We start from the raw sequence: 19,458 nt of genomic DNA on the forward strand, positions 1-19,458 counted from the left end.
TAGTTTACAGTATATGTTTGCTGCTGAGAAGTGCAGGTACTCTCACCTCAAATGTATTGAAGCAGTGCTGAGAAGTGCCGGTACTATCCCTATCAAATTAAAGAAGTGCCGGTACTCACTGCCGGATAGTTCCTATCCATTTAAAGCACTGTAGTATTTGATTAACTATTTATGATTTACTTAACAGGTCTCATGAATCGGGTAAGCGTTCAAATGATTGATTTTGTGTACTGCAAAATTAGCCCCAGCACGCAGTGAAAAAGAATATCTTGTGTAAATATACCCACTCTCGATTTCTTGAGGATGCCAATGCTGAAATCGGTGGCAGTGACAGACATTCTCTAGAACCGCATTAATAGACGCTACAATAATATTTTAAGGGCGCACGTGATGATTATGTGGGGGCTATATGTGAGAGGTGTTTGCAGGGATTGTCCCGCGAAGGTACAGCTGTGACGAGGCGCGTGACATTTGTGCCTACAGGAGGAGCGGTGAAGCAGTCCAAGTGAAAGCTGCCATCAGACAGGGAGAGCTGGGGGCCGGGAGGGGGCGGAGCCGCAGCGAGCGGAAGTGACTCCGCTGTCAGCAGTGGGCAGCAGAGCGCCGCGAGCCCAGCCCGCTTTGTGCGCGCGTGTATGTGTGTTGGGTCTGACTGGAGAGCCGCACACCCCCTGCACCTCCGCCGGAGGATAAAAAAAAAAAAAGAAAAACATGGCAGCGGTGGTGGCAGCCACTCGGATACAGCTGCCAGCCGGGAGCAAGCGCTGCCTCCGCGGCTGAACCGTGATAGCAACATGAGCTGCGAGGGACCCCGACGTGAGAGCCGGAGCTTTGCACGAGTGAGGGGAAGCCGGGGAGACAGCAGCGAGCGGGTCCCGTACACCACAGCCTCCGTCCAGCGGATGCCCCAGCAGCGGTGCCTGCTTTGATTTCTGCACACAGCAGAGCCCGGCGGTCACCTGGCAACCTTTACTGGGTCTGCTGCCCATTCAGAGGAGATACCCTCTGCCCGAGGAGAAAGGATATACCCCCTCCCTCCGGTAAAGATGAGGTGAGTGCCCGTGAGCAGCTGGCAGCCCGTGCATGGGCCTGTCATGTGCAGAGCATCCCAACAGGTCTGTCACTGCTGACCAAAGGAGGGGTGCAGTGGGGGCTTTGATGGTGTGGCATGTGTGCATTGTGCAAAGTCGTGACTTGTGGCATGGTGTAGTCCACATGGACCTACCCTCCCAGCCGCCACAGACGTGTTTATTTTCGTGACTCGATGTATTCTATGCACTGTGTTGATGAGAACAGATGTGATGCTGTAGAAGCAGAGCGCAATGGCCCCCTCTGGGATCCGTGTCCTCGCAGGTGTTGCAACTCACTAGGTACCCGGAAATATATTGTTTCAGGCAGCCCAGATCTCGGGTTGCTGCATCGCATGGTTACCCAACTGCTCATAACGCTCCCGGCATCAATCTAACGCCGTCGTTTCCAGACTGAAATTATAATTAAAAAAAGAAAACGAGCAGCCTCATGCCTTTCAAAACAAAGAGCACTGTTCATCTTGCTGAACGCCCGTTTCCGTGACAGATATTGTGCCATGTGTGCGTTGTTTGCTGTTCCTTTTACTGGTGTTATCGTTGCATTATGCAGACGATTAATGTAGGCAGCTGATTTCAGACAGATGAATACTTTCCTGACAAGCCCGGCTGGAGGGGCAGAAACACAAACCTGCCTGGCACAACTGCTTGTGTGTGTGTATGTGTGTGCTTGGGTAGCCCGCTTGGCACCACAGTGCCGGGGCTGCTGCGTCTCCCTGACATCTCGCCAGACACAGATTTGCCTGGCATGTGTGCGAAGGCAATTTTGAGCGCTGACGGCAGGCAGGTTATTTATTATTCTAGCATCATCGCTGCGACGCTAAAGCGTGGCTCATCACATTTATTGCCTAGCGCGAGCGCGTAGCCATATTTAGCTGACTGGGATCTTGAATCAGCGCCCCTTCCTTCTGCTTTTACAAGGACCTCCATGTTCAACGCTTGCAGCATTGCAGGCACGGTGACAGGGGCTTGCGCTGATTTACGTTTTTCCGGTAGCATGCACCCTTTATTATTTTGTTTTGAGGAGGGGCGGTCCGTTGTTGCCGCTGAAGGCACAGAGGGTGGGGGCAGTGTGCTGCAGTCCGCCAGGAGACGGTGCTGACGTATTCTGCAACGTTCAAATGTCAGAGCGAGTCCCCGTGATGGGTTATGCCAGGCAGCAGCGAGAGTGGCACCACGTTTTGTGAGGTAATGCGGCTACTGTACTCGATGCTGCTCCGTGGTTCCCCTTCAGAGGCAGCAGGCGAGGCTCGACCGCACACCGGGGTTTCAGCATCCAAGGGGCGCCCATGGACTTTGGGGATTCTCTGGTTTTGTCTCAAAAGAAGTAGATTCCGAATGAAGCTACCGTTTTGTTCCTTCAAGTACAACTGAATTATATGGGCCTTAAAGCATGGGGCATACCTTGGTTTCCCCAAATCCATATTCTTATAGGTGTTTTCGGGTGTTGAGTAAAATAAAAAAAACATTTTTATATTAACACCTAAGGTCACAACCCCATTGCTTATGTGATTAATATGACATCAGTCCTCAGGAAATTTGGATCATGTTGTAATTTACAGTGATTTAAAATGCCCTCAGTGTGGTAAGCAGCAGTAGTAGTAGTAGTACATTTATTGTATGATTAATTAAAACCTTAACAATATAGAACATTTTGAAAGAAAATTAAAAAGTAGTTAGTTCATTGTAGTGCCTAATGACGTACAGGAGTAAAAAGTAGGACAAACGATTTAAAATCAGTTATAGTTGTCTTGATGACAATGTGATTGTTTGAAGTCAATTGCAAATAAGCCAAAGTGCACAGTACATTGGAATAGATAGATCTATGTGGGCCATATAACCCTCACAGGCCTATGGTATCCGAGAATAAAATACATATTTTAAAATCACATAAAAGAGCATGTAATTATTTAAAATCTGTTGCAAATAAGCCAGGGTGCATTGTGTTAATTGGCACTCATTGCTGCACTTAGTTTCTTTTTAAGCAAGTCCTGCACCACCTTTAAGTATTTGCCAGTTCCTAAGGGACCACAGTAGTACAAATCCAGGTCGGAGTATCGCTGCAAGTCCTTAAGCCAAGAATGGCTTTAATAGTGTCTTCCTAAAATGAAGTAGTGACGGGCAGCAGCAGAGTAAGTGCGGGAAAGTTTCAAGTTTATAGCCACACGGCCTGAACGTCACAATATTGGAGAGGAACGACCAGTTTGGGTTGAAGTCTTTGATTTGTAATATAAACATCCTCGCAGCCCAGATTTGAGTGACGCAGGCTTTTTCAACTGCACAACTAACATATGGATATGGCTGTGGCTTTAGGCCGAATCCGTATTCGTTGTCATACGAGGTTACCAGGGCTTGTGAGAGTGGGATGGTCCTGATATTTTCCACATCAGAAAATTTAAGAGGGGAAACTTGTCTGTGCATAGAGTATGCTTTTCACTGCTATGTGCAAGAGCGATAGAGAATTAAGTGTGTTTACGTCTATTTGAAGGGTGTCTGCTGATGCCGTTAGATATGTGCTCCAAGGACTGTTTTTGGCTTTGAATATATTTTGAAGGACAAACTTCAACGTTCCGGGCATGGCTGTAATGTATCTGTGGCAATATTTTAGGATAGAGCCCATGTTGGTGCATTTCAAATTCTAATCTCGCTCACCCTGGTATAGTATGGCAGCCTAAACACTTTTATAGGCTTTTAGATATAATATTTCCATACTTTTGATAAGTTGTCCCAAGAAAGCCTCACTGCCATAGGTTATGGCAGATGGTAATTTTATTTATTTATTTATATTTGTAATTTATTGAGCGCGTCGAATACCCGTGGCCGTCTCGGCGCTAAGTGATTCCATTAATTCCCTCATCGCTCATAGAAACTGTTTTAGACTACTGATCAAATTGCCAGGTTTTTAGTAATTTACGGAACTGCATAAGTGAGGGAGATGTCTTGATGCAGAGTGGCAAGGTATTCCAAAGCTTTGATGCCGCAACCAGAAAGCGACGGTCTCCCCAAGATACTGTCTTGGATCGAGGGACCACTAGATGGTTCAGTGTGGTTGATCGAAGCAGTCTGGTTGGTTTATAAGGTGTCAACTTTGCCTTAAAAAATTGGGGAGCCTGGTCATGTAATGCTTTGTAGACTATGCATAAAGATTTAAATTTTATTCGGTTGCGGATCGTTAGCCAGTGGTATTTCTTAAGGATGTCAGATACTGGGGAGAATTTAGGTGTTCCTGAGAGAAGCTGTGCTGCTGCATTCTGCAGTGACTGAAGCTTGTTTATTATCCTGGTTTGGGCATTTAGGAATAGCCCGTTGCAGTAATTAAGGGAAGTTAGAACCAGTGAACTGATTAGTGTTTTTGCGGCAGTGACAGGAAGAAATGGAAGAATTTTCCTAATCTGTTTTAATTTATGGTGGGCTGTTGCCGCTACCTTATTCGCATGTGCCATGAAATTTAGGTCCACATCGAATGTTACTCCTAGGTTCCTAACCTTGAGTGCTGGCCTGGGTGGCTCACCCATTGCTGATGGCCACCAGGTTGACGACCAATCAGGTCTAAGGGGGCCAAAAATTAACACTTCCGTCTTATCGGAATTTAGCTTAAGACAATTAGATGCCATCCACTCGCTGATTGCGAGCATTCCGTGCCGAAATCGGTCAGCCACCTCTGGTCCATTATCTTTAATACCCAAAACCATTTGGGTATCGTCAGCGTAGGAGGTTACGCTCATCCCATACGCTTTGATGACATTAGCAAGGTCCGACACATAGATGTTAAATAGTGTCAGACTTAGGGATGAGCCTTGAGGAACCCCACATGGTAATGACAGATTAATAGATTGATAAGGGCCAAGGGTGACTGCCTGTGTCTGTCGGCTAGGAATGAAGCAATCAGGTTGCTCGCCGAATGATGGATGCCCATCTTTTCGACACGGTCGACAAGAGTGTTATGGTCGACCGTGTCGAAAGCCGCCGACAGATCCAGCATGACCAGGACTGCTGTCCCACCGTGATCTCAGATGGTCCTGATGTCATCCGCAGCCTTGATTAAGGCGGTTTCAGTGCCGTGGTGTCTTCGAAAGCCAAATTGTGATTCATCCAATAGGTGGTGTGTCTCCAGGTACTCGACCAGCTGTTGGTTCATGGCCTTTTCGATCACTTTGGCTAAGAAAGGTAGGCTTGCGATTGGTCTGTAGTTCTTTGGATCTGTCTTGTCCAAGCTAGCTTTCTTCAACAGAGGCTTCACAATCGTGTTTTTTAAGGAATCGGGAAAGATTCCGGATCCTAGTATGGTGTTACAGACTGAAGTGATCACCGGGATAAGGGTGTTCATCACAGGTGGGAGAACTGAGAAAGGGCATGGATCCAGTATTGATCCAGTCTTAATAGAAGATACTATTTTTTTAGTTTGGTCTATGGTCAGTGGTTTAATGTGGCTCTGAGCACTCTTTGGATTGGAGCTGAAGTAGGGCTTTCAAGGGAGGCGTTCAGTTGGCAAAGTCTGGTGATAATTAGTGCGGTCTTGTCTATAAGGTTCCTCGGATGTGTTTTAGCTCCAGCTCCACCGTTTGCCGAAAGCCAAGTGCCCAGGTAGTGTTATGATTTTGCCCTTGTTATTTTTAAGGGGCCAAGAGACCAGTGACGATTTATTTGCTTGTGCATCCTTCCAAATTATATCACCTTTGTTTTTTGAAGTATTAACTATCATCTTGTTTGTCTTCTTATTTGTATGAAGGGGATTAAGGGGTGTCTTCATCCGCATTTTTGAATTATCAAGGAGAACTATATCATCCGCATACTGTAATATCATTGTTCCTATATTTTGGGAAATTTGATTGGCGTGGTTTATTGATGAAGACATATCTGCCGTTTAAAAGTTAAAAAGCATTGGGGCTAGCTCACATCCTTGTTTTAGACCTTGAGTGGTATTGATCTTCCCTTGTTTTTTTTTTTTAGAGCAGTGTCCGAGAGCTTGACCCTGGCCAGGTTGATGAATAGAGTGTAGTAATAGCACTAAGCAGGTCGCTTGGAATGCCCCACACCTGGAATTTGCTCCATAGGATGCCCCTGTCCACCAGGTCAAATGCAGACGAATAGTCAACAAATCATACAGAGAAAGCTTGTGATTACTGGGTGTGCAGCCCTATATAAAATAGGTTATTAGTTATTTGCTTGAACCAATGCAGATCTAATTGTGACAATTTCCTTAGGCTGTGGTGAGGCCGCATTACTTTGATATATTACTATATAATATTTGCTTATTGCAGACCAGTTGTGACACCAGTACTTGCCTATGATGAGAAGTTGCTCTTGCCGCTCTTCTCCAATAGGGTTTTGAAATTGAGCTCAGACTTCACAATGTAACTGAGTCCACAAAATGTTGAAAACACTTCCTTGAGTTCAAGTAAAACCGAAGTGTCTTTTCAGATTTATAAGATATTTTCTCCCTGTAACATCAATACAAAATGATTCTTCTTCATCAGTGGAAATATGGATGCGTGCCCGGGCAGCCCATGCACAGACCCTTCTCTTTTCCCACATAGAAACCATGACACACCAAGCCATGAACCAACTTTTGCAAAGCCAGACATTCACCCACAACCATCTCATCCAAATAACATTCCTTGCTTTGCAAACCACTATGACTACAAATGAAATACACCACTCTAGAGTACACCTTATCAACCATCACTCTTCAATAGTTCACCATTTAGAGCTTCATGGCATTTTAAACACAACCTCAACCTGCTGACCTCTGGCCGTTGGACTCATTCTTCCTGAAGGTTTGTTCATGAACTTCTGAGAGAGAGGCACAATAAGAGAGGAGGGAACGGAGCACTATGTGTCTACCAACTCCTGCAAGTCCCCATTGAGGCGTTCCTCTTTTCTAGTGCCTGACTGCAGACATCCACACATATTCCCTCTGTCTCCAAGAGTCTCAATTTGATATTTAATCCGTAAAATAGGAGCTTGCTTTTCATTGTAAATGTAAATGTACAGGAATTTATATAGCGCAAATCACCAACCGGTCTCTAAGCACTTGCTTAGGGAACCAGTCCTGGTATTCCCCTGTGAGATAACCCCGGCAGGGTATCCGCAAGGTGAAAGCCAGGCATCCCACAGCGAGGGGCCTTTGTGGAGATTAAGCAAGCTATTGCCCAGAGTCGCAGAGTGTAAACCCGTGAATCGAGTAGGCACCGGAGCGAGAATTGTCAAGTCCATGGACATTTTAGGACTCAAGACCCCACCGAGCCGGGAATTGAACCCTGGTCCCGGGCTGACCTCTGCTTCCAGGTCTGCCTCCTCTAACCAGTGAGCCACACTTCTCCAGTGCCTCTATCTCTTCTCACTGCTGCTCATCATCCAGCTTAAACATTTTCCTGGGTGAATTCCTGGGAGAGGAGTTGGCCTAACAGCTCGGGCACTCGACCTCAGATATGGCGATCTGGGTTCGAGTCTCGGTAACAACGCCAAACATCCTGCGATTCTGGGCAAATCACTTAATCTCCTTGTGTCTAAAATGAATGTGTGTCCTCATGTAACGTAACTGGTGCTATATAAAGCGCTCTGATTCCCGATTTGGGTCAAGTTCGCTCTTTATCCGCATCACTGCGGCGGCTTCTCCCGCTGAGTGCGGCAAGTTTTAAAAAGCTACGTTACATGACGAGCTCAGCTCGTCATCCTCACATGACCACCGTGGCTGATGACGAGCTGAGCTCGTCGCCGCAGTGAAGAGGTTAAAAAACTCTGCAAAAAAAAATATATGCACTAGGAATCACAGAGTGAACCATCAATCGCTACAAAGAAAGCATTCCTGAGACAAACAACCTCTTACTCATCTAATAACATTTCTATATCTAAAAGGGTGCACCACTGACATAATGGCAAATAAGGATGTGGTCTCTGTCCAAACGCCCCTACATTTTAGAGGGTCAGATCACAAGTTGATTCACTATATAATCAGCATTGAAAGCATAAAAATCCCAAATCCAGTGGTCCATATAAGAAAGAAGTTATTTAGAAATTAAACATCAATATCGCTGATTTAGGAACATTTAGCACACTAATTAATCATAACAGAAGTCTTGGGAGATCAACAATGTGATGGTGGCTAGGGCACCTGACTCTATAGACCCACTCAAAAAGAAAAAAAGCAAGGGAATGCTTCACCCCATTTTACTACAAAAACTAACTAACGAAAAGGAGAAGAATAGGAGAGTAGAAGGAATTAGCCAGAAAATGCTTATTCATACAATCTATGCACACTTAGACATGGAAGGTGTCCTTGTAAAGCATGCACAAGAAATACTCATCATTTTCAGAAGCAGCCAGGCCCAAGAATATATTTGGAATCATACAAATGAAACGTCCTAGCAGTTTGTTAAACTCTCTTCTTCAGTAGAAGGTTGTACAAAATGTGCATAATCCTTCACAGAAAGCATCCCTAAAATAAGTAGCAACATTGTTTCTCCATAATCAGAAGGCATATGACATTTTAAAAATGCAAAGAGGAATGGTGTCACCCTGCAAAGCCGTTGCAAGCATAAAACCTTCATTTTAGATATACGACCCCTTACTGCCTTTCATCCAAAAATATACTTTAACTGGAAGAATCCTGGCTTAACATCATCAGTGCCTCTATTATCCAAGTGTGTGTGCTCCTGAAAAACAGACAACATTAAGCCTGTTCTCAAGAAAACCTAACACATCTAGGACCTTAGCAGACGAGTCTGTTTTGGCTTATCCTCTGCAGAACGACATACCGTCTCAATTACATAGTTATACCTTAGACAGTAACCTTTAGGAGACAGACAGTCTGGTCTAAGGTCAGGACATAGTTTACAATCTGCTCCTTTAGTTGTTGGCAATGCCCGTAACATCTAAGCTAAAGGTACGTATTGTCCTCTGGTATGTTTGACCTCTCTGCAACACCAAGCACTATACACCATAACCTACTCCAGAACACACTTCCGAAAAACCTTGGTATGGAGCACTTGGTGCTAAAATGGCTGTCTTTTCTATCTCTGCTACCAAAAGATGGAAATCCACCTGGGTGAACCTCTGCCTCCATTAATGGACGTCATTATTCAAACTATTAACAAGTCTTTTTAAAATAGAGTTCTTAATAACTTTTCCTGCACCTGATGATACCTCGATTCAAAAATGGCTTGCCTCTCTATTTCTGTAAGTTACAATGTGAATTCTCTCAGATTCGTCCTTGAAGAGACCTCACGTGGATGAATCTTTTAAACATGTGCACAGTTCCAGGTGAGGACTTTAGGAAAAATAAACCCTTACATTCCCTGTCAATATTTTTGATATGGTGTACAAGAATGGAATACGGCAATGCCCTCCTCTTAGCTCTTCCAAAAGCAAGGCTTGTTCCCCCTGAAAAGTTCATGTGGCTGCATGTCTTGAGGCAGGCACCTGCCGTAAAGACACACAGACATCACCCTGGTGCTAAGTATATACAGTAGCTCACTCACGAAACTAGATGCTCTTACAAACTTACTTGCATTATCTATAAGTCAGTGTATTTGCACGCTCTCAAACATGTATCTGGGGGAGCACGCTCTGCTAGAAGATACACGCTTTACACTTGAAAGTCTCTACAACTTCTAACAGAAAACATTGATAGAGGCTTTCACTGATGCATCACCAAACTATAGAACTCTCCCCAAACATGAATTCATAACCTTCTTGACTAATTGTTACTATAACCTAATTAAGTTCATTATGGTGCATGAAGCTGTTTTATTTAGTGCTTGTTCCCAGTATCCATGTATATCTGTAAATACTCAGACATTGTTTCATTTTGGTTGATGCTGACTGAATTATTCTATTAAGTGTGTGCGTACATTTTGAGTAGAAATTCTGCAATGATTCTTGGCATCCTCTTCACGTGCAAGAACCTGCCTCCTGTGTCGAAATTTCAAGTGATCCTGACTCATTTTAATAGCGCTGTTACTCATAAATTGTTGTGTATATCTTTTACTTTTACACCTGGTGACTCTCTGCTCATGCAAGAACCTGTCTCCTTAATTTTACAACTTCAGGAAACATTTATTCGTCTGAACAAGTTTCCTTCTATTGCTTGTAACATCACATGTTGCCCACCTTTCTGTAAAGATCTTTGTGCACTGCACCTAAATTCTTTTTTTTTTCTTTCCAGCGCACAGATGCGTTGCCTGCGCTATAACAGATAAATAAATACAAATAAAACATATTTTCATTCACATTAATCTATCATTGTGTATTTACAAATTACAGTGTGACTCAGAATACATCCCTGCGCAAATCCATGTTTTGCACTTTCAGAACCACAAAGTCTTAACTTGTCTGAAGAAAAGTCCAGCGTGATGCCTGAATCTGCAAAGTTATCTTGGAATAGAAAATCACATGCTGATTTTTCTATACTACAGATGTATAAAAGCTTCTCCGTAGTTATGTTTGAAATTATGAATCAATAGAAAATTATATTTTAGTTTGTATTAATAACTTTTTGAGTTGTTAGCAGATCTATACAAAATTAGATAGAGATCTGCTTCTGTTACATGTGGTTGATCGTTCCGAGATGTAAATGTACATGTATTTATATAGCGCAAATCACCGACCCGGTATCTAAGCGCTAGCTTAGGGAACCTGTCCTGGTATTCCCCTGTGAGATAACCCCGGGAGGGTATTCACAAGGTGAAAGCCAGGCATCCCACCGCGAGGGGCCGTTGTGGAGATTATGCAAGCTAATGCCCATAGTCGCAGAGTGTGAACCCATGAATCAAGTAGGCACCGGAGCGAGAATTGTCGAGTCCGTGGAATTTTGAGCCCAAGACCCGCCGAGGCGGGGAATTGAACCCTGGTCCCGGGCTGACCTCTGCTTCCAGGTCTGCCTCCTCTAACCAGTGAGCCACACTTCTCCACCGATTGGTCAAGGTGTTATTAAAGAGTCACTTTTCATGGTGGACATGGGAAATCTCCACATTCATTTTTGCTCTCTTTTATAACATAAACTACATACATGTTTAAAAACAATTACATACATGTTTAAAAACAATTTTCTGCCCGGACATTGGCAGCTCTTAAATAAATAAATCTGACTGGACGAGAAGAAATGAGATTCTATTGTGCACCACACATACATATCGTGACCCACACATCAACTTTTGATGCATACATGTTTTCAGGAGTCAGAAGCATTTTACAATCAATGGTCTGAGCTAAATAAAGTTGACACACTGGAAGAGGGCAGTTCCTTAATCAGATACTGAACACAGTCCCTCAAAGTTCACTTAACAGCTGGAACTGGATCACAAACATCTGCCCTCTTTTTAGTGATTATAATTAAGTGCGTGTTCGGAACCAGAAGTCCAGTTCACAAGCTAAAAGTCTCATTAAACTGATTACAATCAGTTGCATGTTGCAAAATGCTAGATCAGATTATAAAAAGAACAAAAATGATGTTTAAAAAAACAGAACTACCACTCGAAAAACATGCATTAAGGCTTTATGCAATGTTATAGTTGAAATATAACAAATAAACCAACGTGGAATGGTTATCAGCTACTCCATAAATGCACCCAAGACGAACTATAACAGAAAAACGCATATACCCATGATGCATTAGGGTTGGGGTAGTCCAGGTAACCAAAGCATAATATCCATTGACATACGTTTCTTCAGTGAATATTAATATCATGTTCAAAACGAATGGAATAACTCATTCTTTTAAGATTTGCTTGAAGTGAACGCCTTGAAGTTTTACAGGAAAAGTCCATGGCTGATTTTAGACACTTCAGGCACACCCACTTGTCTTTGTTTGCTTTTTTAATTGTGCTATCCCAACAAGCGTGTGGATCTACAACTCATTTAGAGTTATAATAACCTTACTTAAATCTCTTTTCCAGCCACTATTCAGGTCTAGATTTCTCCCCCGCCACTCCCAAAGGCCATCTGTGATTCAGCAGTGTTACTAGTCAAGTGGTTATTCTCATAATGGGTCACAAGGGATTACATTCTGTGTAGCCCAGTTATTGTGTTGACAAATTCAAACATGTTATCCGCATACCTCAAACAATTTGTATTGTATCCCCTTTACTCACATTAGGGGTGGTGACCCCTTGACTGAACCAAACATGCATATATTCTGGCTAACAATAAACTAAAGAGCAGGCATTCTAGAATGGAACCATGGTCCAGGCCATGCTTAAAATGAATTTTCAACATATACTCAACATCCACACCCAGCTGGGACAGAACCAAAAGTCCCTATCAAGTATGGTAACTTCTAAAAGATTTGCAGGGATATCAAAAGATAACCTGTTCCAATAAAGTATACACCTTCAACCCAGTAAATGTGGGTCATTAAGTTGATGTAAAGTTGACCAGTGGTACTCGCAAGCTTCCTACCCATATGCCTGAAAGCGAGACCCCGGTGCACCTTTAAGACTGGGACAAACACCCAATTTTCCCTTTTGCGATTTGTCATTTTTTATATGCCAGGATTTCTAATTTAAGGACTCCAGACTGAGAAAATGTAATAGAAAAATCTGACACCAGCTTATTTCTGTAACTCTTTACAAAAGGCATTAATTTGAAATCTATTACAAGTTTCCAGCATTTGTCTATTCTTTAGAATCCAGCCAAAAAACAGAGAGAGATGTTCAGCCCGCTATTGGAAATTTTTAATCTAAGTGGTGGCTGGGATCCCACCTGGGCCAGCTTCCCACCTAGGTCTCAATGAACCTTGAATATTACTTGAATGCATCATGCCTAAAAAGGCTTGTCAGTTCTCTTCTGTGAAAGTGAAATCAGATAATTGTTTCCTGGACCACACTATGCAGTTCGTTCCTTGACAAAGCCTTCCTGAATTATCCTTATCTATCAATTGATATAGTGGTTTCCAGCACAGGCAATCCTTATCAGGCGTTTTAATTAGTTAGAAAGTAATGCCAGATTTTACATTCGTTATAATCAGCTAAGCAAGCTTTTTGTTTATTATTCGGGAGTGAACTCAGTTTCGTTCTAAGCTGGGGCTTTTACATTTTTCATTTGAACTTTTGCTGGGCTTCCACACTAAGTTGTTATATTATATTATTAAGCAGCAGTTGCACGCTTTTAATTACTTTGCCCATTTGGTAAAAAAACCTTGCCATAATATTTTTCCCAATACATTCATTATTAAACATTGGAAAGCTCAGATTAACCCCTCATTGTTGAAGGATTTTGATGTGGATGCATTGTAACAAACTCTACCTTCCCTTCATGGCACACGCGTTGCTACAAACATTTTATTCTAAAGAACACTTGCCAAAGGCGAAACATTGTCCATGGTGGGTGATTGTTGCTTCCAATTTAAACTTCTACTGTAAATTTGAGGTGAAATCCGCAATCTACTTAAAATATATATATAATTGGCAATTTACTGTATTGTTAATAAATATCCCTCTCATATGCTCCAAAAATAATCTAATGTGAGGGACTGATCTCAGTTGCATAAACACTTTGTCAGGCTCTTTGTTTTATAAGAAAGGACCGCTTCTGGAATTTTGATTAATGATTATATTTCACTTGCATAGTGATGCTTCTCTGGGTCGAAGTATTATTAAGATTACTTTTTACCCAGTAACATAGGATAACCCAGGCGAGAGTGCAAAGCCTCCACCAAAGATTCCTTCCATATCTCAATTTGTTGCAGTGGGAAAAGATATGTGGCGCACAATAGAAAGAGGTGACTGAGACAGATAATAAACAGAAGCAAAGAACCACAGCAGTTCCAGAAAAATCTCTGAGTACTGATAGCTGGCCATCAGAACACACACATGGATTTGAAATGCATGCGTTCACCATCACTTCTTGGTGGAATGGGAATTTCTCTCAAGAACTCAGTCCGTAGTGTGATATTACACTTCCCTGGTGGTGCACACGTTGCTTATGAATGTGAAGCATACACCAGAAGGAAATGAACCACTGAAAGCATCAACAAATCAGATTGCTATTTTAGCCACAGTTTTTTCATTTTCATACATTACTTTTTAATAAAAAGTAGCTCTACTTTGGTGAATAAACCAAAATATAAGAGGGCACACAACCATCTGTTCTTTATGTAATACATTTTCCATGCAAAGTATGGAGAACGTTTTTTCCATTTGAAGTAAATGTGTTTTGTCACGGTTAGTGGCCAGGCACTTACTTGACTTGTTTTTGATTTGTCTATATTTGCCCAACAAATCTCTCTTGGAGCATCATGGGTATTACACAATTCATGCAGCCATAAACTGTCATACTTTGAGGGTTTTAGTAAAGCCACCCAAGATATCTAAATCCTGCCATCACAATTTGTGTGAACAAGACTAGACGCAGTGAGAGGCAACCATCTTGGAAAGGCTACACAGCAAGGATGAGTTGCTGTATAGACTGGGACTCTTTACAACTCACACTGAGGTAACACCATTTCCGTATGCTGGAAAACGTTTTAGTATTTTATTTATATTTCTTTTAATGGGGGAATCGTTGTGGATAATAGCACAATCACAATTCCAACTTCAGCTATTGAGCATATACATGTCAGTTGGGTCGATACTCCAGATATAAATTACACCCAAACTAAAGGACAGGCGTTAGCCACACATTCACTAGCACGAATATCTGACGAGTAGTTTAATATTCAGTATTTCTATTTAAACTCCACAAATATCATAATAAGGTTGAATTGGTAATATGAACCTCTGCTAAGCTGGATGGTTGGACTTCTTAAGAAGTTGCACAACCTGCTACTGTCTCTTTAGGGGCTTATACATTTAGTTAAAATTAATATTTTACAGGATTTCTTTTTTTGCTATATGGCAATTCCATGCTACATTCTGTCCATTTTTTTCTCGATAAAAGCCATCGTGCGATAACCGGCATATCTTGAATGCTAACAGAGATTGAAAAGCTTATAAATGGTCCAGGTATTTTCCTAATCATGGGGGATTGTCACTTCACAGTGATATTCTGGCCATTTGTTTGGAACCGTTTGGCGTCAATTATTAACTTTAAATTCCATCCTTCATCTCTATACTGTTTCGAGAACCCCCTTAACAAGGATATTCCCTTTTCAATTATAATCACCCATGATTCTACAAGATAATTAAGCTGACGCCCATACAATCATATTTGTACATGTAGGCAGATATCTATAGTGAATTTTAGAATCCTTTGCCACACTTGTCCCTAAGTGGGGTGGGTATGCCCAGATGTGGGTCCCTTGCTCACTGTACCACTGGATTCAAGCTAGCCTGGCTGATGAGGAGTCTTACCCCGAAACCGGTCCCAGGATTAGAATTTCTGGAACAAGGAGGACCCAGCTTGGCAGTTTGGGCTGGACTGTTCCCATAAGTAGCAGGGTCAAGACTGATTGGCATATGGCTTTACATATGCAAATGATTTGCATATGCAAATTGGGGAGGCGTAGTGAGTAAAAGAACGATGGATTTAACCCAGATCTCTTGACTGTGGGTAATGCTTGATTCATTCAGCAATCTGTCCATCATTTTTTGCTGTGACCCTAAGTATTTGGCACATTACATTATAGAGTATTATTTGAATGGAATTATTTGATCATTCTCCGTCCATAACGTTCTACCAACATCTTGATAAAGTCATATTGCTGAAACACGTGTTGACTGTTTCTCTTTTCATCATGAATACTTTGCGGCAAGGTAAGAAATCTTCATATGCTTGTGAATTTGGAAATGTTGATCATCTTAAAACAAAAATGCTAGTATAAATTATTTGGCTGCTCTACATAATCAAAAGTTTGCTCTCACTACTTTCTTTACACAATAACTTTAACCCGTTAACCGCGGCGGTAATTCCGCCGCGGTACGGGCGTTTCCGTGCGCGGGTGGGGCGCCATCGGCCAATGGCCGACGGCAGCACTGGGCAAGTAGTGTTGCCGTCGGCCATTGGCCGACGGCAGCAATTAAGGGGTTAAGTAGAAACTTTATTTTGTTGACATGCATTTTGTAACCTTGACTGCCCATCAATATTTTTTTAGAAAAAATATGACTTTTAGGTTGCGTAAATAAAATCGGATCTGCTTACTTTCATTAGTTTATATTTTGTGTTACTTTTCTTTAGGTGTACTCCAGACTAAATATTTAGTGTTTTGGGTGGGGGTTTTCCCTTCGTTTTTTTCCTTCTTCACCCCGAGTTGCATTCTTATTATAGTAAGGTGCTTGTCTGATGTAGCACCCTTTGTTTAATTCTCCTCTTTTTCCAACCAAAACACCTTTTTTTGTTTGTACTACAGCCCTTATAACTGGGATGTGCGGTTAATTATATCCTCTGCTTTAATTGTACAGTTGGTTCTTATTTAAGTGAAATCAATTAAAATAAAAAACAAAAAAATAAAATAACCTGCAAATCTTTGATGGTTAAACATCCCAGTTTGTCTTCTATATCTGTGTGATATTTACCAGTTAAGTCTAAATATTTCTGTGTCAAAGACCCCATAAACCCTTCAGATGACTCTGTGAATGAGTCCCACATTGTCTAAGTTTCGACCACGCAACAGCCTCCTGGAGGTATGCCTGGGCGACCTAGCGACCATTAGAGTATCAAGCGTACAAAGCAAGGAACCTGGGTATCAAAGATGTGTGAAAAAGTACCAGAGAATGTCAGTAGTAAACAATTGTATCCAGTGCATTATCATGCCCAGTGACCACCACAGGACACGATGAAAAGGCATCATAGTTACCCCTAAACCTGGCTAATGGTTCTAGTTACAAAAACAATTACTGACTTGTGCCTATTGTATTGAACTAATTGCGCATATGTAATCTTTACTGGAACGTGTGTGCATTATGTAATTATCTAATGTAACCCAACTGATATTATTACTACCAAGTGGTGCATGTAACTGAATATGATCTAGGCTTATATTGTAACTGAATACGATCTAGGCTTATACTGTAACTTGACTAGATAATGACAGTAGGAATTGGCCTGATCTTAGTGTTTCCTGGTACTTTGTTTTTATTGTTTCATAACATCTTTTTAAATATTATGAACTGCTATTTATTGAATGTTCCTCGAATATGTGTACTGATTTAACTGAGAAGGACCTTGCTGCTAGTTCTCCCTTTATTCTTAACTTGGTATTGTGTAGATATATATATTGTATTATAATGTTTCAAAATGTATTGTACTGCATTCTTTTAAGGTTGTTAACCGAAATAAAGAATAATGAAATGGAAATGAAAATGAAAAACAATTAGTGGGCTTTTAATCGCTGGTTTGTATTGAATGAGCATCCATAGGCTAAACACATCTCCTACTATTTTCCCATGCCTGTGTCTGCTGCTTAATTTTTGTGGGAACAAAATAAGTGTCACGGCTCAATATATAGTTTAGATGGCTACTACTGCTTGGCTAATCCACTATCCCAGGCAGCACTGGCAGGTGCTAGTTAGAACACTAACTGCTACCCATCACACTCGACAAATACAAAAATGTGCACTGTTCTAGATAGCCTGGGGTGCTGGTATTATTATTTTATATATTAAATTATTCAACACACTGCTAATGTCTGTTCAAAAATAGATGGACAGCGCCACAATGTGGCTGAATATCATTAAAGTGTGTCCGTGATTAAAACCAATTACCAGTACCGAGCCCTGGGAAACACCGGCACAAATTAAGCACTGTCTGTGTCATATGCTTTTACAATAGTTCTCACGTGCTAATTTATTTACCTTATTTTCTCACAACAGAGGAACTGATGTTAAATTGTTTTACGCAAGATATTCTCTCTCATCTTCATTCACCATATCTACATGTTCCTATCAGTCTACTAATTAATTAATGCTTAATATCTTACAGCACAGTCTTTACGTTTAGCCTCCTTCTCCAATTTGGAAAAGATTAATCGAACCCTGAATTGTAATTGTCTTTTATGTAAATGGATAGTATTTGTGTTGCACTGTGTTGAGAAAATTAAATGTGATTGCCTATGGCAAACTGCATTATTTTCATTTGCTTAGGTGAAACCTCTGTAGCACATCTAGATGTTAAAGTGCCTTTTAGCATTCAAGCTGCTGCATTCTCAAACATGTCCCTTTAATTGTGAAAATGGTGAAGTAGATAAGGATCTATTTTGAAAACCGTTTCCTGAAATGTATATAATTTTCAATCTCCTGTTTTCAAGGGCCAATGAAAGATTTTAAACTCAGAGTATTGATGATAAAATGGATGTAAATGTAATGTGCACCTGTTTTAGCATTCGTGCCTTTTAGGAGATGAGCACAAATAGCGCTGTGCTTATGTGGAACCTACCACCCAGTGCTTTCCCAGTGTTTTTGCTCACAGTTTTACTGATGGGGTCTTAATGACTCCATAGGACTTCCGAATTTGAGATATTTTAACTTCACTGTTGTGTTTAAATCCAAGCTTGCTCAAATAACAATGACATCACAAACGAAGGAAAATGTTGGGGAAAAAAAACACCACTACCATCAAGCATTTCATAAAACGCATTGATTCTGTACATTAACGTGGCTAGATCAACCTATCTTTTAATAATTAATGGTAGTGTTGTTGCCGAAACTGTATTAAAAGTATTCTCTATCTTCAATGCTAACAAAATGTTGTATAAGCGAGACAATTTTGTCTAAGATCACCTCTGCGTTCCCATAAATGCTTAATGTACGTGGACGACAGAATGCATTAATCATGAAACCGGTGTACAATGGGGATTATTGTAGTACAATATAGATTACCCTACCAAAACGAATGCAGGAGACATTTAGTCAATGAACATGGAAAGAACAAGCATTGGAAATGCAATAGGTCTCGTATTAGAAAAGTTGGAGTTATTGGTCTTGTAAATGACATATTTTATTTATTTGTTGGTTTTTAAAATTGCTAAATTGATGGCTTTGTCATTTACAATGCCAATAGTTATAACTTTCGCGAATGTGACACCTATAGCATTTGGAATGCAACATGTTTTGTATTTACGTGACTTAGATGGCAGCTCTGGTCGTTAGGCCACATCTCTAGAGAGCAGGAGAGTGCAGCAGGCGAGAGAAGCTTAGCAATGCAATAGGTCTCGCATTAGGAACGTTTGAGCTATTGGTATTGTAAAGGAAACATTTTTTATTTATGTGCTTGTTTTGAAAATAGCGAATTAATAGCTTTGTTATTTACAATGCCAATAGTTTCATCTTTCGCAAATGTGACACCTATTGTAACACAATATGTGTTGTGAGGGTGAGTGAGGGGTTGAGGGTGAGGGGTTGAGGGTGAGTGAGGGTGAGGGGTTGAGGGTGAGTGAGGGTGAGGGGTTGAGGGGGAGTGAGGGTGAGTGAGGGTGAGGGGTTGAGGGGGAGGGGTCGAGGGT

At 41.5% G+C, this 19,458-nt stretch overlaps 1 protein-coding gene across 4 annotated transcripts in view; it reads left to right on the plus strand.

The window, feature by feature from the left end:
• Positions 1–584: 584 nt before the first annotated feature.
• Positions 585–19,458, plus strand: part of EVL (Enah/Vasp-like) — a 581,837-nt gene continuing 562,963 nt past the window's right edge. The window contains exon 1 of one of the 4 annotated variants that reach the window (XM_086937797.1): positions 585–1,051. In XM_086937797.1, the coding sequence (XP_086793923.1) occupies positions 1,047–1,051 (5 nt within the window). In that variant the 5' untranslated portion in view covers positions 585–1,046. The remainder of the gene's footprint in view (positions 1,052–19,458) is intronic. The other 3 variants (XM_086937801.1, XM_086937804.1, XM_086937790.1) reach the window with 3 other exon arrangements.

This window comes from Lissotriton vulgaris, chromosome 9 (assembly GCF_964263255.1).
Source record: "Lissotriton vulgaris chromosome 9, aLisVul1.2, whole genome shotgun sequence".
NCBI lineage: Eukaryota > Metazoa > Chordata > Amphibia > Caudata > Salamandridae > Lissotriton > Lissotriton vulgaris.